Source organism: Pelobates fuscus, chromosome 2 (genome assembly GCF_036172605.1).
Source record: "Pelobates fuscus isolate aPelFus1 chromosome 2, aPelFus1.pri, whole genome shotgun sequence".
Lineage (NCBI taxonomy): Eukaryota > Metazoa > Chordata > Amphibia > Anura > Pelobatidae > Pelobates > Pelobates fuscus.
Window position 1 is genome coordinate 364,187,545 of NC_086318.1, and position 26,128 is coordinate 364,213,672.

The 26,128-nt window shown below is 40.9% G+C and overlaps 1 protein-coding gene across 1 annotated transcript; it reads left to right on the top strand.

Annotated features, from left to right (window-relative positions):
* Window positions 1-8,999: 8,999 nt before the first annotated feature.
* Window positions 9,000-24,621, top strand: NAA20 (N-alpha-acetyltransferase 20, NatB catalytic subunit). The gene is made up of 6 exons (XM_063443686.1): window positions 9,000-9,097; window positions 14,087-14,111; window positions 14,640-14,730; window positions 20,847-20,982; window positions 22,152-22,297; window positions 24,311-24,621. Exons 1-6 carry the CDS (start codon window positions 9,045-9,047, stop codon window positions 24,394-24,396), a joined length of 537 nt encoding a protein of 178 aa, XP_063299756.1. The 5' UTR covers window positions 9,000-9,044; the 3' UTR covers window positions 24,397-24,621.
* The last annotated feature ends 1,507 nt before the right edge of the window (window positions 24,622-26,128 follow it).

The following is a 26,128-nucleotide window of genomic DNA, read 5'->3' on the forward strand; positions in this document are numbered from 1 at the left end:
AGAAGGAGCACAAAGGTAAAGGAGCAGAAAGAATCAGAAGGAGCACAAAGGTAAAGTTGAAGAAGGAGCAGAAAGGGACAGCAAGGAGCACAAAGCTAAAGTAGGAGAAGGAGCAGAAAGGGTCTGCAAGGAGCAGAAAGGAATCTGAATGAGAAAGGAGCAGAAGGGCGCAAAATAAGCAGAAAGGAGCAGAAAGGTAAAGGAGCAGAAGGAGCCAAATATTGAAGACAGTGTCAGAAGAAAAAGAAGACTGTCAAATGAAGGAGAAGAAAAGGAGATTGGAGCAGGAAGGACAAATGAACTGAAACCTCCACTTTATTCTGGACACCACATCATAAGGCTTTGGTACCTGGGCCTGGCAGGGAAACTCTGGACTTTCTCATCTCCCCAGGTAAAAAAAAAATATCAGTGTTAATATGTTCACTTTTATTTACTGAGTGTCAGGAAGCACAGAGTGCCGCTGGGTAGGGGTGTTGCTGATTGGCTAGAGCAGTCAGCTGGCACTCTAAGCCAATCAGTAGCTCCACCTTCATAAAAATGTTTTAAAAAATTATGAACCGGGAACTAGCAATTGGCTTAGAGCGTCAACTGTCAACTCTAGCCAATCAGCGGCACCCATGCCTGATGTCAATCTGCACTTCCTGACACTCCGTTTCAGATGCCGAATACCACTGAGGGACCTGAAACTGGAGGAAGCCTTTGGGGTTAAACCATTTGAGAGCGGTTTAACCCCTTAAAGGGGCTTCCTGGCATCATAGCATTTTCATTTAGATGAAGTTGTTATGGTCACCAGAATGTTCCTTTAATTTGCTTAAAGGAACACTATAGTGTCAGGAATACAAACATGCATTCCTGACACCATAGTTGTGAAAACGCTATTCACCCTGACTTTTTGTGATAATCACTATGCTCCTCCCCTTCATGACACTGTCAAAAAGGGGCCAAGCATAGATGTCATTACAATTATGCCCCCCCCCCCTGGAAAAATTCCTGCGGACGCCCATGCCTGTGTGACTGGTAGGCATCCTGGCATGTTATCAATACCGGTCTGATCTGCTAGTTTTTTGTGTGGCTAAGGGAAGGGCCACCCCTTTGGGCGGTGCCAGTGATGAGAGTCATGTCTCCTTTACTTAGAGTGTGCTTTTAATGGCACACCCCCCCCCCAAAAAAATACTAATGTGGAACAAAATCCATATATACACCTTATTTGTGTCAGGGTACCTGTTGTCTCTACCTCAGAGGAGGTGAGATACTTAGACGTTCATCCTCTCAGAGGTGTTGACTCACTCGTTCCTCGCAGTTCTCTCGGCCGTTTACACGCCGGCCGCGAGGGACCCGCTTCCTTTTATGACGCGGCGCTCAGTAGCCGACGTCATGACGACAATCCGTTCCGACCTGTCAATCAAGTCCCGACCACGAATCAGGACTCGTCGGGGGCGTAATTACCTATCTAGAACCAGGGTATAAAGTAGGGCTTTATGCATTTGCTCATTGCCCTGTTGTGGTTCTAGCTTGTCACTCAGTGCTCTTGTTATCTATTTGTCTCTTTGGTTTTGACCCGGCTTGTTTGTTCTACCCTGCTTACCTCTATTACCCTTTGACTCGGCTTGTCTCTCGCTTATCTGCTCTCTCGTTCCCTCGACCTCGGCTTGTCTCTAGACCATTCTTTGCTTACTCCTTACGTTAGTCCGGCCATTCTAAGGTCCGGTATACGTACCTACCTCCCGTTTGTACTTTGCGTGTTGGATCCCTGTCCCGATCCTGACATTACGACAGGGCCAATGGATCCTGCAGGTACAAACACTCAGGTTGGTTCTTCCGACTCTAGATTTGAGACCATGGATCATAGAATGGATCAGATGGCTCTAGCGCTGCAGGCTTTATTATCTTGTTCTAATAATCAACCAGAAGAGATGCGTACTACATCCATCTCCCCTGTAAGTTCAGGTCTAGAGGTAGCCACAGTAGGTGCTTCTTCCCGTATTACTCCTCCTGTACGTTATGGTGGCTCTCCGGATAAGTGTCGTGGTTTTTTAAACCAGATAGGTATTCATTTCGAATTACAACCCCGCTCCTACCCTACAGATAGGGCGAAGGTTGGATTCATTATCACACTACTCATTGATAAGGCTCTGAGATGGGCCAATCCATTGTGGGAGAATGATAACCCGTTAGTCTATAATTATAATGCCTTTGTCGCTGCTTTTAGAAGAACTTTTGACCCTCCAGGTAGAAAGGTCAATGCAGCTAGATTATTGTTGCGCCTTAGACAAGATAACCGAACCCTTGTGGATTATGCACTAGAGTTCAGGTCCTTGGCGGCAGAAGTTAAGTGGAATGAACAGGCTTATATAGACGTATTTTTAAACGGACTATCAGATGAAATTCTAGACGAGGTTGCTACAAGAGAGCTTCCTGAAAATTTTGAGGATTTAATTTCTTTTATTTCTCGTATTGATGAACGTTTAAGAGAGAGGCAGAACACTCGAAATAGAACCCGTAGACCTTCCTTTAAACTAGCTCCCTCATTTCAAAGTCCTGAATCCACAACCTCAGCTTTTCCAGAAACTATGCAGATAGGCAATACTCGCCTCTCAGAAGAAGAGAGACAGTACAGGAGAAGGGAGGGGTTGTGTATGTATTGTGGAGTAAGAGGGCACCTACGCCTAAATTGTCCTAATCGCCCGGGAAACGCTCGCACCTAAGTTTCTCTAGAGGACAGGCCTTGGGTGTTTCTATTTTGTCCTCTATACATAATTATAAAGATCACAGGCTTCTGCTACCTGTTTCTTTAGCTTGGGAGAAGGGAGTACTAAAAACTATTCCGGAGCTGCTGAGAGCTTTATTGACCAAGTTTTTGTTACTAAACACTCTATTCCATCCCAGCTAAGGGATACACCCTTGGCCGTTGAGGCCATAGATGGTAGACCATTATCTGAACCTGTTATTTTTCGTGAGACCATACCTGTTAACTTAACTGTTGGTATCCTACACGAGGAGGGTATATCTCTTATGCTTATTTCGTCTCCTTCTGTTCCTATAGTCCTGGGGTATCCGTGGTTAAAGAAACATAACCCTATTATTGATTGGGAACTAGGGGAGATAGTCTCATGGGGTCAGGGTTGCCAGAGCAGGTGCTTACAGAAAGTCTCACCGGTTTGCGTAGTTAACGCACCGGCTAATTCTACCCAGTCTACAGACGTACAAATACCGCCTCTGTACCTGGATTTAAAGGCAGTCTTTGACAAAAAGAATGCTGACACTTTACCTCCACACAGGCCCTTTGACTGCAAGATCAGACTCCTGCCTGGGACCATGCCTCCGAGGGGTACGGTATACCCTTTATCCACTAAGGAGAACTTAGTCTTAGAGGAGTATATTCGTGAGAACCTAGACAAAGGATTCATTAGGAGATCCTCCTCCCCTGCCGGGGCTGGTTTTTTTTTTGTGAATAAGAAGGATGGTAAGTTAAGGCCTTGCATTGATTATCGAGGCTTGAATAAAATAACGATTAGAAATGCCTACCCGATTCCTTTGATTACTGAGCTCTTTGATCATCTAAAAGGCTCCAAGATTTTCACCAAGTTAGATCTCAGAGGGGCGTATAACTTGGTGAGAATTCAGCAGGGTGACGAGTGGAAAACAGCGTTCAATACCCGATATGGGCACTATGAGTACACGGTAATGCCTTTTGGGCTCTGTAATGCACCGGCAGTATTTCAGGACCTGATCAATGAAGTTCTTAGGGAATTTCAACAGGATTGCGTTATTGTATATTTGGATGATATACTAATACACTCTAGAGAAATTGAGACCCACCACAGACAAGTCAGAAGGGTATTGCGCAAACTTCTACAACATGGGTTGTACTGCAAATTGGAGAAATGTAGTTTTGACCAATCTCAGATAAACTTTCTTGGTTACGTGATTTCTGGGGACGGGTTTAAAATGGATCCGGATAAACTCCAGTCTATTTTAGATTGGCCATTACCCAGGGGTCTCAAAGCCATTCAGAGGTTTATTGGATTCTCCAATTATTACAGGCGTTTCATTAAAGGATACTCTTCTATTATTGCTCCTATTACCAATATGACCAGACAGGGGGCTGACACTAAGACTTGGTCTACTGAAGCTCTCGTTGCTTTCAAGACACTCAAGGAACTTTTTGCTTCTGCACCAATTTTAGTTCACCCTGATACGACTTTGCCTTTTCTACTCGAGGTAGACGCCTCAGAGACAGGGGTAGGCGCTATCTTGTCTCAAAGGTTAGGTGTGGATAAACCGTTACATCCATGTGGTTTTTTTTCCAAGAAATTATCTGGGCCTGAAAGCAGATATGACATTGGTGACAGGGAACTACTAGCGGTCATCATGGCTTTAAAGGAGTGGAGACATTTATTGGAAGGGACCTTGCATCCTGTTACTATTTTGACGGATCACAAGAACTTGTCCTATATTGGGGAGGCCAAGCGCTTGTCCGCCAGGCAAGCTCGTTGGTCCTTGTTCCTCACTCATTTCAATTACGTGCTCACTTATAGACCTGGTTCTAAGAACTCTAAAGCCGATGCTTTGTCTCGCCAACATGAACCTTCTACTATATCTGAGGCGGTTTTGTCTTCTATAGTTCCCAAGTGCAATATTATCGCCAACACGAGTCTCAGGATTCATTCTCCGTTGCTGGCCGAGATCATGAAGTTACAGCATCTGGCTCCTAGACAGGGTCCTGGGGCAAGGTATTTCGTTCCTCCTGAACTCCAACTGGAACTGTTACAGTGCTTTCTCAACAGTAAGGTGGCTGGGCATCCTGGCATTCGCAAGACGTGTGCCTTGATTTCCAAAGATTTCTGGTGGCCTTCACTACGTAAGGATATTAGGGATTTCGTCGGAGCATGTGAGGTCTGTATGAAGACTAAACAACCTCATACGCTTCCATGTGGGCTTTTGCATCCCTTGGAAATTCCCGAGAGACCGTGGTCCTGTCTGGCGATGGACTTCATTGTCGATTTGCCTGTTTCTAAAAAACAGACTGTTATCCTCACGGTGGTTGACAGGTTTACTAAGATGGCTCATTTCGTGCCCTTACCTAAACTGCCATCTTCTCCCGAATTGGCTGAGATATTCGCGAGAGAGATTTTTCGTTTACATGGGATACCCTCCGAAATTGTTTCTGATAGAGGTTCCCAATTTGTTTCCCGTTTTTGGAAATCCTTCTGTTCTCAACTGGGCATCAAATTGAATTTCTCTTCTGCCTATCATCCCCAGTCTAACGGAGCTGCTGAACGCACCAACCAAAAGATCGAACAATATTTACGTTGTTTTGTTTCCGAACACCAGGACGATTGGGTCGGTCTGATTCCTTGGGCGGAGTTTGCACACAACAATCTCGTTTGTGATTCTACTCGTTCTAGCCCCTTTTTCATGAATTATGGCTTTCATCCTTCCATTCTTCCCTCGGTTTCTCCTTCCCAAGGGGTACCGTCGGTTGATGTTCATGTTGCCAATTTGAGGAAGTTGTGGGATCAAACTCGACAAATTCTCCTGCATAATTCCGCGTTGTTCAAGAAACACGCTGATAAGCGTAGAAGGGCGGCTCCGGCTTTTGTTCCAGGTGATAGGGTATGGTTGAGTACCAGAAACATTCGCTTGAAGGTTCCTTCTATGAAATTCGCCCCTCGTTACATTGGCCCTTACAGGGTTCTGACTCGAATTAACCCAGTTGCGTATCGTCTGGCCCTTCCATCTGCCTTACGCATTCCTAACTCCTTTCATGTTTCCTTGTTGAAGCCTCTAGTATGTAACAAGTTTTCCTCCGCTGTATCCTCTCCTCGCGCTGTTCAGGTTGAGGGTCAGGAGGAGTATGAGATCAACTCCATCCTCGATTCTCGAATCTCTCGGGGGAGGTTACAATATCTTGTTGGCTGGAAGGGATATGGTCCTGAGGAGAGGACTTGGGTACCTCAGGAGGATGTGCATGCTCCTCGCCTCCGCAGGGCTTTTCACTCTCGTTTTCCATCTCGCCCCGGTTCCTTCCGCCCGGTGGGCGTTTCTGAGAGGGGGGGTACTGTCAGGGTACCTGTTGTATCTACCTCAGAGGAGGTGAGATACTTAGACGTTCATCCTCTCAGAGGGGTTGACTCACTCGTTTCTCGCAGTTCTCTCGGCCGTTTACACGCCGGCCGCGAGGGACCCGCTTCCTTTTATGACGCGGCGCTCAGTAGCCGACGTCATGACGACAATCCGTTCCGACCTGTCAATCAAGTCCCGACCACGAATCAGGACTCGTCGGGGGCGTGATTACCTATCTAGAACCAGGGTATAAAGTAGGGCTTTATGCATTTGCTCATTGCCCTGTCGTGGTTCTAGCTTGTCTAGTCACTCAGTGCTCTTGTTATCTATTTGTCTCTTTGGTTTTGACCCGGCTTGTTTGTTCTACCCTGCTTACCTCTATTACCCTTTGACTCGGCTTGTCTCTCGCTTATCTGCTCTCTCGTTCCCTCGACCTCGGCTTGTCTCTAGACCATTCTTTGCTTACTCCTTACGTTAGTCCGGCCATTCTAAGGTCCGGTATACGTACCTACCTCCTGTTTGTACTTTGCGTGTTGGATCCCTGTCCCGATCCTGACAATTTGAAGGTAAGTGTATTTGCAATGATTGCCACACCCACTACAGGACAATACATGACAAATCTTTATACTCGTGCAAGACGTAACCTGGAGTGGTACACTCTCATGTTCACTGATATGTAAGAATATAGATACAATCAGACGCTCATACTAATGATAATCCATTAAAACCATTCTTCTTTGTTATTTTCATTTAAAAATATTGTATTCTTTTGCTGCAAACCAGTAAATTGCCACCGTGTAGCAATCTTTAATCTTGAAGAAGAAAGTTTTTTTTTTATATATATATAATACACGATGATTGCAGTTTACGGAGTCCTTCATAATTCTGCGTGAGTCTATGCGACAATTTACTGTTTTGCAGCAAAAGCATGGAATATTTTTTAAATGAAAACTATAAAGAAGAATGTTTTTAATTTAACGGATTAGCAACATCTGATTTTGGACATTGTATCTATAACCTTTTAATGGCCCCAAGACTGACTGCACGCTATGAAGGACATGCTCGGGTTTATGTATAAAACTTGTGGCATTCTCTTTTGTGTTTGTGCTAGCTTTATAAGCAAGCTCCATTTTATTAGGTAGTTAAATTGTTACTGCACCCTTTATACATTAGTTCCTATTTTACACTTTTTCAGTAGTGTGCCAGAATAATCTGTATTCTTTTTTAAATTAGCTATTTTCCATTATCAGTTAAAATTACTGGGCTACACTTTAAAACAAAAACTAAAAATCTTTAGATACACACAATTAATCTTACCTGTAATTCCGCGCTCTTTCAGTGCTGTCTGCAGGATCCTAGTGTCATGTTCTCAGGGCAAGTGCGTCTAACAATGTGCTCACGCTATGCTTGTTGGGGGCAGTTCTCTGGACAGAACCTAATTATTGGGACTGTCCAGCCTGAAAACGGGATGACTGGGAGGCCACTGAAGCCTAATCCTTCTATGAGATCATCAAGTTTGATCATTGTGTCTAATCGAATACTTTTTGAAGGGAAGCATTGTGACAATACAGCTCATGCACTGCAATTGCCGTGATCTACCAGTCCAGGGGTTCTCTATGAGAAGCATTGAATCTAACACTTCTGACAGAGAAGTATATGATGCACATGCTGCATCTGGCCTCAAATTACTTTGTGTGAGATAAATTCATAAGATAAATTCAGGTTTTGAACCTATTTTTAAATAAAGAGATTTGAGTATGGAGAAAAGGCATGGATATGAGGCCTAAACCTATCAAATGTACTAAAGATGCCTGGAGTGTCCCTTTAATTGCAGTGAACTAAAAACCGAATTGCAAAATTGAGGCTGAAAAAGCCAAAATAAAGCTAAAACTTAACTCCGTACCAGTGCTGAGGTGAGGCAAGTGTAGAATATTACATAGTTTATATGTTCCTATTCAAATACATATTAAGGTGTGGGCAGTAAGCAAAGCAAAGGGAGTCTCAAAGCTGGAAAAAGGTAAGATAAAAAAAGCTTTTCTTTTTTACATTTATTTTATGGCACACCTGAAGGGAAACATCTACACTAGGGAGAGGGACACCTTAGTGTTCCTTTAAAATCTGCACATGCAGACTCCAAGCACCACGACAATTACAATTAGTTATACAGTGCCAACAAACTCTGCAGCGCTGTACAATAGGTAAACAAGACAAACATTTGGCTCTAACAAAGCATGACGTGACAGACAGGTACAGTAGGTGAAGAGGACCTTGTCCAAAGGAGCTAATCTAATTTAACTAAAGTGGTTGTGGTGCTTCCAATAACCCTTTAATTTCCAACGTTACACACAAAAAATTGAATTTGGAAAAAAAAATTCACCATGTCAGTTACGTTGTTTAAATAAAATGTGAAATTTACTTTGCGATGACTTAAGATCGTAAGCTCATGGGCAGGCCCCTCTCTACCTTTTGTATTTGTCTTTTTACTGTATTGTTTTTTTCCCCCAATTGTACTGCACTGCGTAATATGTCGGCGCTTTATAAATGCCGGTAATAATAAAAAAATAAGAATCCAAGTTTACTTTGCCAAGTGGATGTGTGTCAGTATAAGCAGTCGCTGTTAAAGAGACAAATGCCTCCAGCAAAAACAGCCTGGCCAACCCTTCCATACTCACTAGCCAGCTGACATTATAAAGGATAAAAAGAGACACGCCCCCCCCCCCAAGAAAATGAAGGACATTTTGTACGTTCTTTCTTCAAATTTAAAATACTGTGGGTAATAATGACTAGTCCCACAGCAAGGTGCTTGATACACAAAGGGAAAGGCAACTTCAATGAATTCAATAACTGTGACCCATGGCAACATGTGCCAGCACTTACTATGGCGCCTGGGAGTTCTGCCAGGAAGTCAACGTCACTTCCGCCGACCGAACTCGCCACATTCTGCACTTCCGGTTGGAGTTCTCCTGCTGCCTTACAAGATGACCACGCTGAGAGCGTTCACCTGCGACGATCTCTTCAGATTCAACAACATGTGAGCAGGCAGTATAGCGGGGATAGCGCTGGGATAGCCGCCTGTATCCCTCCTCAGGGGATATAGGGCACTAAGAGCAGGAGAAAGCAGCCTGTCTGTCCTGATGGAGGAGGAGGGGAGGTGTCAGTGTGCTCCATATCATGGGATTTACTCATGGAGATGGCAACATGTGTGAACAAGTTCACCTGGAGACATTCTCCAACTTCACTATAGTCCCAGTCCGGCTGGTTTTATCATAGCCATTGCCAGTAGGAGTTGGGTTTGGAGATAATTCAGAGTTTATAGTAAGAAATCTGGGTCCCAATGAATACCAAATTCTGTGAGTCTACACAAATGTTCCTCAGTTGGCTGAGCATTGTGGGAAACGTAGTCAACAAAACTGGAGTGTCATTGTCAAACCTCTATTCACTTAAATGTTACCGTCAGGGGGTGTTTGCGAATTCAGCGAAGTCCCCAGGCGGTGACCGTGCCACTTTAAATCAAAGAAATATTGAGAGGAGGTAATAGGAGAAACCGAATTTATTTCATGGTTGCTCCAAAGTAATAAAATATCTGTCCCACGTTTTATGATGCAAATGTCCCACAGGGTTTAAAGGGACACTTTGGGCATTAAATCATTGAATTAAGCTGTTATGGTGTCAGGAGGTCCATGGCGGTGGCTTACTGTTACTAGTTAAACCATTCACAAACTGTTTAATCTTAACTTCGGTGCTCCAGTTACGTTCTGCTCTGCCCTACTGTCATCAGACAGCGGTGCAGTGCTGTTGCAGTTAGGGATGTACGTTTTACAAGCCCCCCCTTTTTTTTTTTTACCCCTTAAGGACCAAACTTCTGGAATAAAAGGGAATCATGACATGTCACACATGTCATGTGTCCTTAAGGGGTTAAAGGTGAGTTGCTGATTGGCTTAGAGCAGCGGTTCCCAAACTGTGTGTCATGGCACCCTGGGGCGCCACGACGGGCACACAGGGACGCCGCAAGATATTTTCCAGGTGCTATGATGATCGCACCAGGAACTGTGCCTCCCTCTCCCCTGCCGGCTCTGCAGGACCAGAGAGGAGATCAGAGACCTCCCTCTCTGGCCCGCTAGCAGTGTAATGCTGCAGCCGGCAGGGGAGGGAGGGAGAGAGGATCCAGGGAACTCTAACCTGCAGCTCTGCCTGGTTCTCCTCTCACGAGCTGGGATTGTTGCCGCGGTTACCACGGCAACACTCCGAATCTCGCGTGAGTGAACTCTAGCAACTCCTGAGGCTGCTAGAGTTCATTGTCACCACCAGGTCATCCCTACCGGACCACCAGGTATTGCAGGAAATGTCCCCCCTCACAGTCAAAGGTAAACAGGGAGGGGGGATATTATTTAATAAATATTTTTTTCCCTCTTTTTTTTTTTTTTTTTTTAAAATGATATATTTATACATTTTCCCTCCTACCCCCTGGAGACACAAAAACGTCCCCCATACACACGTCCCTGAATGCTTTTAAATGTAAACACTGACTTTTCAGACAAAAGGCAGTGCTTACATTGCTGCCTGGTGACACCTCTAGCGACAGTAACTCAGACGACTCCTAGAGGTGCTTCCTGTGTCAGTGCTTCACACTTTGCAGCACCTACGTTAATGTTTACAAATTCTAAAGCATTCAAATCTGAAAATTCTCTCACTGCTACATGTACGACTTGGCTATTGAGCCTAAATTTTGCCATTCAAATTTAAATGTGATACACATCAGAGTCTAGCGAGTAAACCCCACAACACAAAGCATAACAGCATGTACGTACTGCATCACCACTCTACACCTTGCTTTAGAAATTGATACAGTGCTTTTCATTTTAGCTATGCTAGTTTGCATCTCTTTCCTCCATTCAAAAAAAAAATCCCAACACTCTGTTATTCACTAATCTCCATTTTTATTTTTTGGTGTTTAGGTTCTTATGGACTTTTGCATTTTGCAACATTGCTGTGATTAGTTTGTGCGTCTGCTTTGTCCACATTCTGTGATTAGCTTCTCTCTTCCAACCCGACACTCCTCCCTGATTTAATTCCTGGCTCTCCCTCCCCACAATTTTATGTCATTTCTTAATAGATCCTCCTTAATCTTAATCTTTATTTTGAGAGCGGTATATATTTCATGCATACAAAAAACTACCAGCCAATGAAAACTCTGGCAGGAAGTGAAAGAAGGGTTACAGGGGTAGTACAGGGCATAACCCTAAATATATTGAGAAAACAAGAAAAAGTAATGAGGAGAACACCTCGTGAAACCGGGGTACTTCTCCTCACCACTACTACCCCTATCAAGTGAATATAGCTTAAAAACTGATAAACTTTATTGAAACAAAAATATCCTACACACAAACAAAAAAAAGGAAACAACACTATCACCCTACAATAGTGAGGGTTAAAACATAGAGACTAAAGACTGCAGATCCAGCTAGTAGGATATTCAGGCATGATCCTTGTATAAAAAGAAAGGCTTGAACAGTGTATCAAAAATATCAAAAGAGTGCAACTATTATATGATATGACAACTGAACACAGTTGCAAATACTAAAAAAATTGTTGCAAAAGAAAAAAATGTTTCCAGGATATCCAGCCTATAAATGGTTAATAGTAGCCAAAAAACAGCAGTTTGCCTCCCCCTAATAAGTCAAATAGGGAGAAATGAACCTAAGTAACCTCTCTAAGGTCAAGAAAGTCCCTGTAAACCAATTTAAATCGTAAAAAAACTTGTCTAAGCCGTCCAACAGAGGTTAAATCGAAAGGACAGGGAGATGAGAAATAGAGGAAACAAACATTTTAGAAAAAGCTATACAGGGTCCAGAGTACAAGAAAGAACTCTGTTACCACAAAAGCTTAAGTGACATAGATCCCTATAGTGTATAGAGAGACCGCAAAATTAAGGATCAAAATTAAGCACGCTGTCATCTCAGTCAATAGAGCATACAAAATCATCAAATCATTACTAAGTAGTCTGTAGAAAAATTGCCCAAAACCATCAAATCATTACCAAGTAGTCTTGTAGAAAATTTGCCCAACGCGCGTTTCGGTCGTCTTACCGCCTTTCTCAAGGGCAAGTAATGGAGATGTACCTCACTCCTTAAATACCACAGATCCCTCCTACCTGTTCACAAGGGGAGGGATTCAATCACGTCCGCCAGATGGGTGTTCTCAATCTCAGCCGGGCGAGGAATACATAACTAAGACCCACAAATTAAGTGCGCATGTCCGCATCAATTTGCGGACACATGCGCAAACACTTGAAGTTTGAATACAATGAAGACATATCCCCACATAAACAGGAATACACTAGTATACAGTAGGCAATCCCAAATTTTCAATAGGTATATAACCTGTATTCCATTGAGATGGCCTATATGCATGAGTATAGACTCAAAGAGTAGATAATAAAGTGAAGGTGGATCTTCATATATATAGGAGTAAACTTCACTCTGCGGGTATATCAAAAAATAGGGTTTTAATGAAAGACGATTCAAACATACTAAGAATAGAATTATTCTTCCCAATCTGGTATTATAAACAAGTATGTGTCCCCTGTTTCAACGGGATAACCTATATATAAGGGCACCTGTATTCACAAATATATTGCTGAAGGAGAATCTCCCTCATTTGTTTAAATGTTAATGTGAGGAACAGATGTATATAGTCATATCCACACTGTCTCATACACATCTTTTAGTGGCCTTTACGGGGGGGGAGGGGAGGGAGGAAGAAAAGTAATTGAATAGATAAAATTGTTTCATCAATCAGAAAAATTATAGCAAATAGATAAACAGATTAAAAACAGAGTGGTATATATAAGAAAAGGCATGGCTCAAGTAAGGGTCTCAAAAAACAGGACCCTCGTATAAACTAGTCAAGCAAAACAAAAATGAAAACAACTAGGGCACTCAAAAGCAGTACAGTCAAATTAATGGGGCAAAAGAAAAGCCCTCATTTAGACCCCGAGGTTAAAGTGTCTTTAGTTAATATATCCATTTCTGACATGCCTGACAACTTCTTTAACTTAAAGGGAATCTCCAGTGCCAGGAAAACAATCCGTTTTCCTGGCACTGGAGGTACCCTCTCCCTCCCAATCCCCAGTTACTGAAGGGGTGAAAACCCCTTCAGTCACTTACCTGAGGCAGCGACGATGTCCCTCGTCGCTGTCTCCTCCCCGCCGCTCCTCCTTCTTACTCCGTAGGCCGGTTGGCGAGACTGATCCCGTCCACCGGCCGAGGAGACCTAATGCGCATGCGCGGCAATGCCGCGCATGCGCATTAGGTCTCCCCATAGGAAAGCATTGAAAACGAATTTCAATGCTTTCCTATGGGGATTTGAGCTCCGCTGGAGGTCCTCACATAGCGTGAGGACGTCCAGCGACGCTCTAGCACAGATAATCTGTGCTATAGAGCAGGAAGTTCCCTCTAGTGGCTGTCTAGTAGACAGCCACTAGAGGTGGAGTTAACCCTGCAAGGTAATTATTGCAGTTTATAAAAACTGCAATAATTACACTTGCAGGGTTAAGGGTGGTGGGCGTTGGCACCCAGACCACTCCAATGGGCAGAAGTGGTCTGGGTGCCTGGGGTGTCCCTTTAATGAATGATTCCATTTGCGTTTCTATTGTAGTGAATGTGAAATAATAGCCATGTGTGCAAGAGTTTTTATACATTGTGATCTATAAGCTCTCTCATTGGAATGTATGGGAGAACGATCACACAAGTCCTTTATAACATGTGGTGTAGGGATGTGCTGGACTTCACATTTGTCAGCACATATTGGGTGGGTGGGTGAGCACATGCTTGCAGCTGTTTTAGCAAATCTTTGCTGTGTTCATGTATTGCATAAGAAAGGTTATGTTGCTCAGAGCCTCCCTCTGCATGTTATCAATGCAGCAAAATGTTTTACAGTGAACTGAATATAAATACATTGAAATGAGCATTTCACATTTTGTGATTTTATATAATCTGTGATTTGTTTTTTGTTTTTGCAGAAATTTGGATCCTCTCACAGAGACTGTATCCTTTTGCAAATTGCCTGTAATGTTATATATACATGTTAGTGCTTGGTTTCAGTGAGATATGAACTTACCGGTACTTTCTCTCCATCCATCTTGAGAATATGTATTTACCTGGAATAGCCTTCCATTATAAGTAATGAAAGCAAACGCAGTCAGTAAATCAAGGAATGCTTGGGAATTGCAAGTGCTGTCCCCAAAGTATATATAAAGATAGTGCAGTTTCACTAAGGGCAGATTAAATGATGGGATTCAAAACTCTACAAAGGGTCCAGGCAAATATTTTAAAGTGCAGACTTACACAGAAGCAAGCCGTCATGACAACGTTTTGGCATTAAGTGGCCTTTGTCAACTGTATTCACTTTTTGGAACAATCTGTGGATACCGATCACCACCAACTTACTGCTTACATAATTGCTATGGCATGAGTGCAATCCATTCCATTATGTGTAATTGATGTTTATGGGAGGTACCGTTGTAAATGTTTTGAAAGTTCTCTATTCACCATTGGATACCTTGACTCTTTCAGTATGGGATCCCTTTTTACCTTCAATATTTGGCTCACTGGCCAGAATATTTCATTGTTGCAGAGGCTCCTGGAGGGGAACTTATGGGTTACAGTAAGTATTCTAAATGATTGACAAACATAGTTTAAATTATGATGGTATTGCTTGCAAGCTAATTGCTAATGTGTATTTATAAGTGTGAAAAGTTATTACAAAACTGTCACATTAGATTGTACATGTCATGTAAAAAAAAAAAAAAAAAAGTGGGTTGGGGGACAAACTTGTAGGTGTGCTTTCTCATTAGTGTATTCTCTCTAAATCAATGAGGAATAAAATAAAAACAAGGTCTGCGTCTAAGGAAAAGCAGAGGGACCCCAAAAATACCAATGTTTGCTGGATGAAATGTAAGCTCTCTTTAATGCTGCACTTTTCATATTTTAAAGGAAGAGTATCAAAATCTAACAGAAATGGGGGCTCTGCTTTCATCTTAAATAAAGCTTCTCGCTATAAAGCCCCATTGTAAAGGAAATGTAGCCTGTAAACTAGTATCTCATTTTGAAATGTACTCAAAAAAGGTGAAGTGCAGTTTACATTGGTAGGCAAGTGTCAAATAAATTCTACAAGCACACTGAATACAGCAATTTGTTAAAAATAAAAACTATTATAAAAGAATAACAGAAGGTTTAAAAAAAAAAAAAAAACGTAATTACTTTTTATAAAAATTGATTATCACAAAATGTGCAGAGGACCCTGAGGTGACACAGGCCAAACATCCCTCCTATGATGATTTACCAGCCTTAAAGCAGCACTAGCACCATCTGGGGATTTTGCATAATTTGCAAAGACCCTATTGGAGCCATAGCTGTGAAGGGGGGTGGAGGAGGGCAGCTTACCTGAAACTGGCTCTAGTGCAAGCTTGACAAATTTGCTTTGAATCTCGAGGGCCAGCTAAAAAAGTTAAAAGCCAGTTTTTTTTTTTGTTTTTTTTTAAACTACCAAAGTATCATTCTCAGCTACAAAAATAAAGTTCTTAAAGGGGCACTATAGTCCCTAGAACCAATGCAGCTTCATGTAGTGGTAGTGGTTAAAAACCCATAGAAACGTAGATTTATTTAGAAAAGTACAGTATAAACGGTATACACTGGATGTCCTCACGCTCGTAGGGCTTCAAAGTAAACAAAGAGCAAATTGCAAATTTATTTTAAGGAGACGTGCATTTGCATATAACCAATGTTTCACTCCAGTTTGGTAATGGGACTGAAATTGTGAATGTATGCTGTTGCACAGCTGTAAAAAACAACGTTGATTTTGAAGTCCTATAAGTGTGTTTTTCACTTGAATGAGATCATCAAACTTGATGATCTCAGCCAATCCAATGCTTTCCCATAGGAAAGCATTGGGAGGCTATTGTGAATGTGTGGCAAAAAGTTGCGCGGCCAATCAGCATCTCCATGGGGAGCGGTCAGCACCTCCATGCAGACCCAATCTATACATGGCCCCTTCCCCAATTCTAATACATTGCCCACAAATCCAGTACAATGCCCCCCTCCCTCCACTCTAATTTAATACGCTGCCCCCTCCCTTTCCCAGTTTAATACTTCCCTACCCCCAATTTAATACACTGCCCCTCTCTCTACCCCAAATTAATACACTGCCCCCCTCTCTTCCTCATATTAATACACTGCCCCTCTCTCTCCCTCCAAATAATACACTGCCCACCCTCCCACCACTCTAATACACTGCCTGCCTTCCTTCCCTAAAATTAATACATTGCACCCCTCCCCCAAATAAATATAAAAGCCCCCTCCTTGAAATTAATACACTGCTCTCCCCTACCCAATTTAACACACTACACAGGAAGGTCCCCCAAACCCCTCTTCCACTACCTTAAGATGAGCCACCTGTCTTCCAGTTCCAGCCCTGCTCTTCTTTGCTCAAGCAGGCCAGACGCTCCTCTGGCACTGCGAGCAGGAGGGAAGGGGGAGTGCCTGGCCTGCAGGAGCACGCGATCGGCCGTGGGAGGGAAGACTAGAATCGGACAGGAAATATCTTTCCTGTCTTGTGGCTGGTCGCAGCCACAACACAAAGTGTCCCCAGGACAGGTGGGCCGCAAATATATCCGTTGAGGGCCGCAAGTTTGACATGCTTGCTGTATATCTTTGGACTGTGTTGGAGTTAAAGTGAAATTCCACCACCGTCATAATGAGTGTTTCATAAAGATTCTATCTTTATCAAATACTCATTTTGCATGGGGGATAGGTGGTAGCAGTGCTGCTTTAAGAATGGCAGAGCATCTTGAGAGTTGTGGCTCTGTAACAACTGGCAGAATAGTAGAAGCTGGTATAAAAGTGGGAAGCAGAAAATTGGAATGGAAGGTGCAGGTAAAAAGTGAACTGCAATAAATGGTGAATTGAAAGGAACACTCTGAGCACCATAACCACTATAGTGTACTGGAGTGCCCTGGCACTCTTCCAGGATCTGTAGTTAAACCATTTGAAGACTGTTTCATAACTTGCGGAGGGGTGCAAACAGAAGCTCCATGCAAAAGCTTCGAGCTCTCCTTGAAGCCTTGGGCTACCTGGTAAATTGTCATACCGTTTGTAGATGGTTTATCCTGCGAGGTGCCAAGGCATTCATGGCAATATAACCACTACAGCACCATGAACTGAAATTTAATTGTGGTCACGAAGGAAAAATTGAATGGGAAATTTAAAATAAGAATAAGCAGTGAGGATAAAAAGACTAAAACGAGTAAGAGGTGAATAAAAGTAGAATTTTTATTTTTTATTTTTTTTACATACTTTATTTATCTTTTCTATGATTATGCCACATTCACACAGACTTCAACATGCATTAAAACATAGATTGGGTTAACTCTTTTTTTCATAAAGTTATTACTTTTTTTTTTTCTTTCTTTTTATTTCCTTCTTCCTTTTTCCCTTTTTTTTCCATTCCCTTTCCCCCTTTTTTTTTTTTTTTTTAGCTTTCTATATGGTTCATATCTGCTATAAGGGTGTTATATATATATATATATATATATATATATATATATAAATATATATATATATATATCTCTTGTTGAGTTTTTTTATAAGCATTATTCCAAATTACTCCTTTTTCCATCTCCAGTTGATCCAGAATTTGGCCCTTTAAATGATGCATATTTGGAATATCTGTTTTTTTCCATGATTTTGCAATCAGGAACTTAGTGGCCATGAAACAGTGGATGGCAAATATTTTGTTTTTTTTGTCTAGTTTGTTGTTATAGATATGTAATAAAGCTGTTTCTGGTGTAAAGTTTAGTCGAATATTATTTATCTCAGCTATTATTTTATATGTAAGCTCCCATATTGGTTGGATTCTAGGGCAACTCCACCATATATGCATCATTGAACCGTCCAAATCAAAACATCTCCAGCAGTTAGGGAGATTGGTTTGCCATATTTTGTTTAACCTCCTTGGAACCATATACCATCTAGAGCTAACTTTAATAAAGTTTTCCAATATATTTAAGCAATGGAGATGTTTTTTAATTTTAAAAAATGCAAGTTAAAGTCAACCTTAGAGTCAAAATCTCTCTCCCAGTTTTTAAAAGCTGTGGGGGTTTGATTGATTTATACAGTTCAACAACTCAAGTATTAGAGAGTATTTCCTATTCATAGTTTCTATGGAGAGAATGTTTCTAATTAGATTTTCTTTATCCCCATTATAATTTATAAGATGCATCTTTAGAAAACTCTTAATACGCAAGTAATTAAAAATTTCTCTAGGGGGTAAAGCCAATCTTATCCTTAACGTGAGATAATCTTCCAGATGATCATTATCATATATATCTTTAATACAGATATCAAGATTGTCATACTAGTTTTTTAAACTTATATCCTCCATAATATTTTCCACCATTTTCAGGGATATAGTATTTGGGATTAATTCTACAATTCCCAATTTTTTTTAATTTTTTTTTAATAGTATACCATTTATTTATTGTATGTGAAATATTCGTAGTTTTACACTTTGGCATGTTAACCCTTTTACCGATATTTGCCCAAAGTTTCTAGGTTAGACAACCCCTCTCTATGTAATCTAATTTATACCACGCTTGTTCTTTATAATCTACAGCTTGTAAATTTAAAGCATGTGACATTATAATTGCTTGATAGGTATTTATTATTAGTGGATATCCCAGACCTCCCCTATAGGCTTTATTCGCTAACGTTATTGAGCTGATTCTGGGTTTCTTGCCCCTCCATATAAAGTCTGTAAAACTTCTCTGTATTAAATTTAACCAATGTAGTGGGACCTTAAGAGGGATCATGCGAAACAGATCCATTTTGGGACAATATATGCCTTAACCGTATTAATTCTGCCCCACCATATTTCATGGAATCTCCATTCCTTAAGCAATCTATTTGTTTCTTTTAGTTGATTTAAAAAATTAATTTCAAATTAAACGAGCAACGTCAGTTGTTAACAAAATGCCTAAATATGGAAAATGTGTAATTTTAAAGTTGGAAACCTCACCATATAATGTTATCTCCTGCATTAACAGTGGTAGCGAGTGTTCAGGTTCTGTAATAGTCAATATAACATCGTCTGCATATAAACAGATCTTGAGTTCTTCATTTGGGATAGAAATCCCTTTTATGCCTATATTTTGCCTAATTATGCATGCCAAGGGTTCTACTGAAATAACATATAATAGCGGTGAGAGTGGACAGCCCTGTCTCGTGCCATTAAGAATTTTGAACCATTCAGATCTTAAGATAAAAGTAGAATTTAAATACTTTCAGGTCTGTGACTTGATATATGCTAAAAGTCATCCACTCGAAAATATTTTCCATCCCAGCTATCTACTATTGTGTGTGTGTGTGTGTGTGTCTCTGTCCTTGAGACTTGAAGTCATCCCATACAGTGCACACCACCATCTAGTGGAGAATGCTAAAACAGTACAATTTGATTCTGACTTTGATTTAAATGGACACTATAAGCACACATACCACATCATGTCATCGAAGTGGTCTCTGTATACTGTCCCCTTAATCCTGCAATCTGAAAACAATGCAGTTTCAGATATATTGCAATGTTTATGTTGCCGGGTTAAGACCACCACCAGAGGCACATCCTGCTTTTTCATGGAGTTTAATATGACGCTGGTCGTCCTCACGCTGTGCATGAGGCCATCCAACATCATCAAATTCCCAATAGGAAACCATTAATTCAATAGTACTTAAGATTAGTCACTTCCAAAATAGCAAGTAAACGATAGTTTGCAAATGTGAATTCTACTGGATTGCATTTGGTTCGGAATTTTTAAAACCGCTGCTTTGAGAATTTTCCAAATCCTATACTTTGTATAGCAATCAGATGTGAATACACCAATTTTATTCCGAATAACAAATGCATCCAGGCAGTTTATACAGGTTCACTCAAAAGTTGACCAAATTCTGACCATTTTTGACTTTAGTAAATCTGAGAATTGCCAGTATGGTCAAATTGGTCATTTTCATCTGATTTTGTCCTTCCAAAGGAAATTTGGTGTTTAGAAGTTATCTCCTCCTCTGTTAAACAGTAATACTGCAGGGGCATGGTCTATAGACTAACACTACTTCTTTAAGCTAAAGTTGTTTTGGTGCTCAGATTGTCCCTTTCAATGTACATGCTAAAAATAGAATGATCAGAATGAAATAGAAGGGACTCAACTGTTTCCTCTTCAAATATGGCAATTTATGTCTATTTTACTTGGCTTTTGAATGGCATTAAAGGGTTACCCCAAGCACCATCTGTACTTCAGTGATTTGAAGTGGTCATGGTGCCTGGAGTCTGTAGGTGCAGCGTTTGGCTATGAAGCACTGCACATACGGTGTAATTCCACCACGGGCAGCATCATTGGGGCCTCATCTGCTAGCCCGGAAATTGCGTTTTTTTTTTTCTCTGCATAGAATTGCAATCTTTGGCTGAGAGCAGTCTGCTGATGCTCTCAGCCAATGAATGGCTGGCAGGATTTGCATCTGGCTCTGCAGAAGCCAGATAATGCACGTCACAGCCAGCCATAGTGTAGACCCAGTGCCCTGCATTAAATGGGTTAGAGTGCAAATCGTTGTATTATACCATGCAATGACACTTTATTTCCTCTCCTTCACTTACATAAAAAGGTAACCGTTTGTACTGATTGTTGTACTCTTACACGCATCCTATGCAATCATTTTAAATGCTCAATTATGTTTTTGAAGTAATGGGGAAAGCGGAGGGGTCAGTTGCCCGGGAGGAATGGCATGGACATGTGACAGCTCTCTCAGTAGCGCCTGAGTTCCGACGCCTCGGTTTAGCTGCCAAGTTAATGGAGCTTCTGGAAGAGATTTCAGAAAGGTAATAATCCTTTAATCTATCTAGAAATGCACACAGCCCTTAAGTCAATGTAATTGTTGTTGAGTTTGTTTGTATTTTCCTTTTATTGCAAAGCCTCTGTGCTGGATCTGCGATTGTGTCTTCCCACTGCTTCTCAATGAACTCTAATACAGCTCATTGAGAAGGGGGAAGGTAGCCAGCCGCACGCTAGTAAAACACGCGTGCTGCTTCCACCAAGAGACCGCTCTGCCACCAGTTATAAAGGTGCAGATTTATTCTGAAATTGGCAGTTTTAAAAACTGTCACAAATGTGACAATCTTCAGGCACATACAGCTTTAACAAGCAGAAGTGCTTTGTGTGTGGTGTTTTCTTTTTCTTTGCTGTATTTTCATGATCTGTAAAAAAAAATAAAAGAATTCTGAGGTTTCTATGGCAGGACTGTGTACTAAACACTGCGACTTAGACAAACCTAATATTTACATACATAAAATTGGGAGAGAGGCCTTTCATTTTATTTTTTTGGGGTGGGGGGGTGTCTTGTAATATCATGACTTGTATCTTTTCTTCCTGATTAAAGAGACCGTATAGTAACCAAAGTTATTTCAGCTGTTTTGTGTATAGGTCATGCTGTAAAGTCTCACTGTTCAATCCTCTGTCCCTTAGGAGTTAAATCACTTTTATTTTTGTCCATGCAGCCCTAGCCAAACCTAAAAAGAAATATGGTTTCAAATTCAATCAGATGTTAATTTACTTTAGACGTTTTACTTCATGCACTGCAAATTTTACTTTACTCACATAAAGGAGGCTCTTGCAAGGTCTAGCAATCTAGTAACAGTGCAGGAGATAAGAAATAAAAAAATAAACATAATTAGCAATACAGGAAGTGTAAACATTAGATCTCACATTACAGGAAGTGTTTAGGAAGGCAGCGCAAGTCACATGCAGGGAGGTGTGCCTAGAGTTGCATTAACAAAGTGACTTAACTCCTAATTGTCAGAGTTGAGAAGTGAGACTGCAGGGGCATCATCCAAACACCCAAACTGCTTCATTAAGCTAAAGTTGTTTTAGTGACTATAATATCCCTTTAAATTAATAGGAATCCTTGTGTTATCAGCTCTTTTGACTATTTGTTACCATCTTCCTCTTTTCTAGATATTTTCTAGTAACCTTAATATTTCTTCCCATCCAGAAAAGGAGGATTCTTTGTCGATCTGTTTGTAAGAGTGTCCAATCAGGTAGCAGTAAACATGTATAAGCAGCTTGGTTACAGTGTATACAGGACTGTGATAGAGTACTACTCGGCCAGCAATGGAGAGCCAGATGAGGATGCCTATGGTAAGGACAATGTATTGGAAGCCTGCTTACGTTTGACCTAAATTTCTATATTGCTTTGTAATTCGCATATTTGAACTGGCAAGTTTCAGACACACTTTACATATATACCTGCTTGTTGTTTTCCTTCACGTTCACCTGCTATCCATTCTATTCTTTAACCGTCCTGGCATCGTAAAAGTGTTGGGTGGGATAAAGCTGTGAATTTGCTATATTGCCCTAACATTGTATTCTGAAGGCTTATCAGAATATGTAACATTTGTAACACACCAGAAGGGCAAAGAATCAAGCAGGTCCGTAATCTATATAAACATGTACCTGTCCGCTTGTCTTCCTGATTACAGATTATCTGCAGGTGTAAAATCAAACAGTAATTTTCCCTGGTCTGTTCTTATTTGTAGAATTTTTGTGCCTTTTTTTTTCAACTTGCCATTTGATTGAGCTTCTTAAGATTTTTCACTGTGTAGGGAATTGAACACCAAGCTGCAAAATTTAGACAAAAATAGCAGATTTGGGAAAAAGTCACAGCTTGGCTCTTTTAGCATTCACTTTGCAATCTACTTTTAACTCCATGAAACGACTCTGGACGTCCTCAAACTTTGCATAAGGATATTCAGCTCATAAAGTCCCCCATAGAAAATACTTGATTCAGTGCTTTGCTATGGGGAAGGCCTAATGTGTGGTGATTGGGATCTACTATCTTGGAAATAAACGAGTATTGACACCTCTGTTTCATGGCCTTCTCCAGCAATTTACCACATTTATTTCCATATGAGTAATATGAGCATCTTTTTAATAAAACTTTACGTTGTGCTTCTAGATTGAGAATATGTTGTAATTGTATTCTTAAAGGACCACTATAGTGCCAGGAAAACATACTCGTTTTCCTGGCACTATAGGGTCTCTAGGTCCCTCCCACCCTCATGGCCCCCCTCCCGCCGGGCTCTAGGGGGTGAAAGGGGTTAAATCTTACCTATTTTCCCCCGCCGGGCTCCCTCGGCGCGGGGAACTCTCCTCCTCCTTTTCGCCATCATCTGCTCAATGCGCGGCAAGAGCCGTGCGCGCAATCAGCCAGTCCATAGGAAAGCATTCTCAATGCTTTCCTATGGACGCTGGCGTCTTCTCACTGTGAAATTGCACTGTAAATATTTTCTTCAAATCTTGGTAATTCATACAGGGTTATGTAGTAAGAAATGTCAGGAATATCTTTAAATGGAGCAATAATGTAATAACTATAGGTAACTGTTATTGGTTAAAATGTTGAATATAGGGGGCGTGGTTAGGATCAGCCCGAGTATGGACGCATGAACGGAACTCTCTCGAGGCAACACAACAATCATTATCAATCTCACAATATCCAGTAAGCAGATGGCATCTAAAAAGGGTCGAACAGATGCAAAAGCTCCCTTGGCAGTCCTGGGAGGGTCCAAGAGGACTTCTTTGAAACATTTTTCCCTCAACCTCTTGGACATATAGGTGGCACCGAAGATAGGACCAACCCATGGGAGTAGCGGAGGATCTCCCCTAAGCCCCTCTCTCTCAGAGGCATCAATGGAGGTGGTTACTTCTCCCACACCTTCCTTCAGCTCTAAAGCCGAACAAGCAGTGTCTCAGAAACTGCAATAATTACCACTGTAGGGTTAAGTGTCATAAGACATTGCACCCAGACCACTTCAAGGAGCTGAAGTGGTCTGGGTGCCTACAGTGTCCCTTTAAGCAGAACACTCGCATTCACTTTGAACTGCAGTGAGTGAAGCAGCCGGAGATTTTACTAAGTGGGTTCTCTTGAAATCAGCAGTTGTATAAAACAAGCCTGCAGTGACCAGAAATCAGCAACTAAAGCACTTCAACAAGATAAAATGCTTTGTGTGTTCCTTTATGTTTATTTTTTTCCCTCCCTAAAAAAATGTGGCGTTTTTTTTGTTTTTCTAAATATTTCTTTCTTCTACTTACTTTGGGGTTCAAAGTTCATTTTATGTACGTGTGTGTATATATATTTTTGCTGTTTTATTTTAGACATGAGGAAGGCATTATCAAGAGACACAGAGAAGAAATCCATCGTCCCTCTCCAGCACCCGGTCCGGCCTGAAGATATTGAATAACCCTAGCTGTGGTTCTTGGGCAAAAGGATGATAAATGCATTGTATTTACCTATGCAAAATGAAAGTGACTGACTGAAAAAAAGTGAACATGTCCTGCAATTAGAATATAAAAAAATAGCTTTTCATACCCGACACCTAAAATTTATTTTTATTCTCTGGTATACAGAAAGGGTGATCAAAACTCTAAAAAGCACATTCTAAATAGACCAATAATTGTTGGTTTTTGTATTTATAACTCTTCATAGGAAGGTTTTTGATTTATGATAAGCGTCGTGGTTTCATTGGGGTTATTAATACACTTTACTCCTGAGGGTTATCTGCCTCACCTTGCTTCTGTTGCTTTACTGAGAATTCTGTTTCTTACTGTCCTGGCTGCCTATATTTGTATTGCTCTAGAACACTGGTGCCACTGCACATATATGTTGGCTATAAAGACGGTCTGTGGATTGTATCTGTACATCCTTATAAAACAAACTCAGCTGCCAGTCAAGGATACTGCCTAAAAGCCCTTGTGGGTTTTTGCATAAAATGCTCACTGTGAATAGTGATTAAATGCAATGATCAGATATCTACAAATTGTGGGAAAATACATTTGTAATAGCTCCTACTATATATTCACGCCAAGTGGGGGAATTAACATTTCTTTATTCTGCCATGTAAACCTCACTCATAATAAATCCGTAAGAGTTCAGTAGATAGGAAATGTTTTAAATCTGCCTTTATTAAACCTAGCGTTTAATAACCTTTTTTTTTTTTTCTTTGCTTTGTTTGTAAGTTGACAACCACTTCAAACATTACGCTGAATAGACAAGCTGAAACATCCACCTCAGTTGTCCTTCCTCTACAACTTAGTGCTCAATGAATGAACACTAGTTTTTTTTTTAATTTTTAAATGTGATCGTTTGCTCTTTGAGTTTCTTTAATGTTGCTTTATATATAGTTTAGATTGGCAATTTTGCCATCTAACACCATTATCCAAGAGCTTCACACTGTATATATTGATAAAATGCCCGTATTACAAGTGGTAGCAGTACATGAGCTGTTTTGCAAGTCTTTGAGTACTTGGGTTTTAACAGCACATAACTTGTAGTGAATTATGTAGGCAGATAAGTAGTGTTTTAATTTCTTGAATATGCCAAGCAATTGGGAACAAATCACAGTGATGGAACCCCGTGCTACATTGCATTAGGATTCTGAATAGCAGAATACTGTCTACATAGTGATGTACTTTGGGAAAATTCTTCCAATTTGGATGCAGCAACAATGCCTATATAGATCCTCTCATTCTTTGTATTGCGTATATGATGATCTCAGTCAGTGAACTATATTTAAAAGGAAAATTAATAGTTAAGAAAAAGCATTTTATTTTAATGGATTTTGAAGTTTAATTACGGTAGATAGTTTTTCGTATTATTTATTTTGTGTGTGAATATACGAGTGTGTGGAGTTTCTGCACTGATACAAATGTTGAATGCGTACGGTAACGTTTTCTATCTTTTGCCCAAGAACCAAGCACAGTGTGTACATACGTAGTGTTTCTTATTTAGGTGTCTGCAGTGCTCTTGTGTGATAGGAGGCAATGAAGCTGTAAGAGGCTGAAGTGAGAGAATAAAATAGGTTGAATAAATTCTGATGCTGTTCCAACATTTAATGTCTTGTGTGTTTTGTTTTTTTAACTTGTTTTTTAATATATATATATATATAAAAATATAATTTTCACTACTGACGGGAA

Bases quoted from the DNA above. Each gene is read 5' to 3' on its own strand.
- NAA20 (XM_063443686.1), top strand. From the start codon at position 9,045: ATGACCACGCTGAGAGCGTTCACCTGCGACGATCTCTTCAGATTCAAC. The intron at 14,731-20,846 runs GTAAGTATTCTA...ATGTTTTTGAAG, and splicing joins AGGGGAACTTATGGGTTACA to TAATGGGGAAAGCGGAGGGG. The intron at 20,983-22,151 runs GTAATAATCCTT...CTTCCCATCCAG, and splicing joins CTGGAAGAGATTTCAGAAAG to AAAAGGAGGATTCTTTGTCG.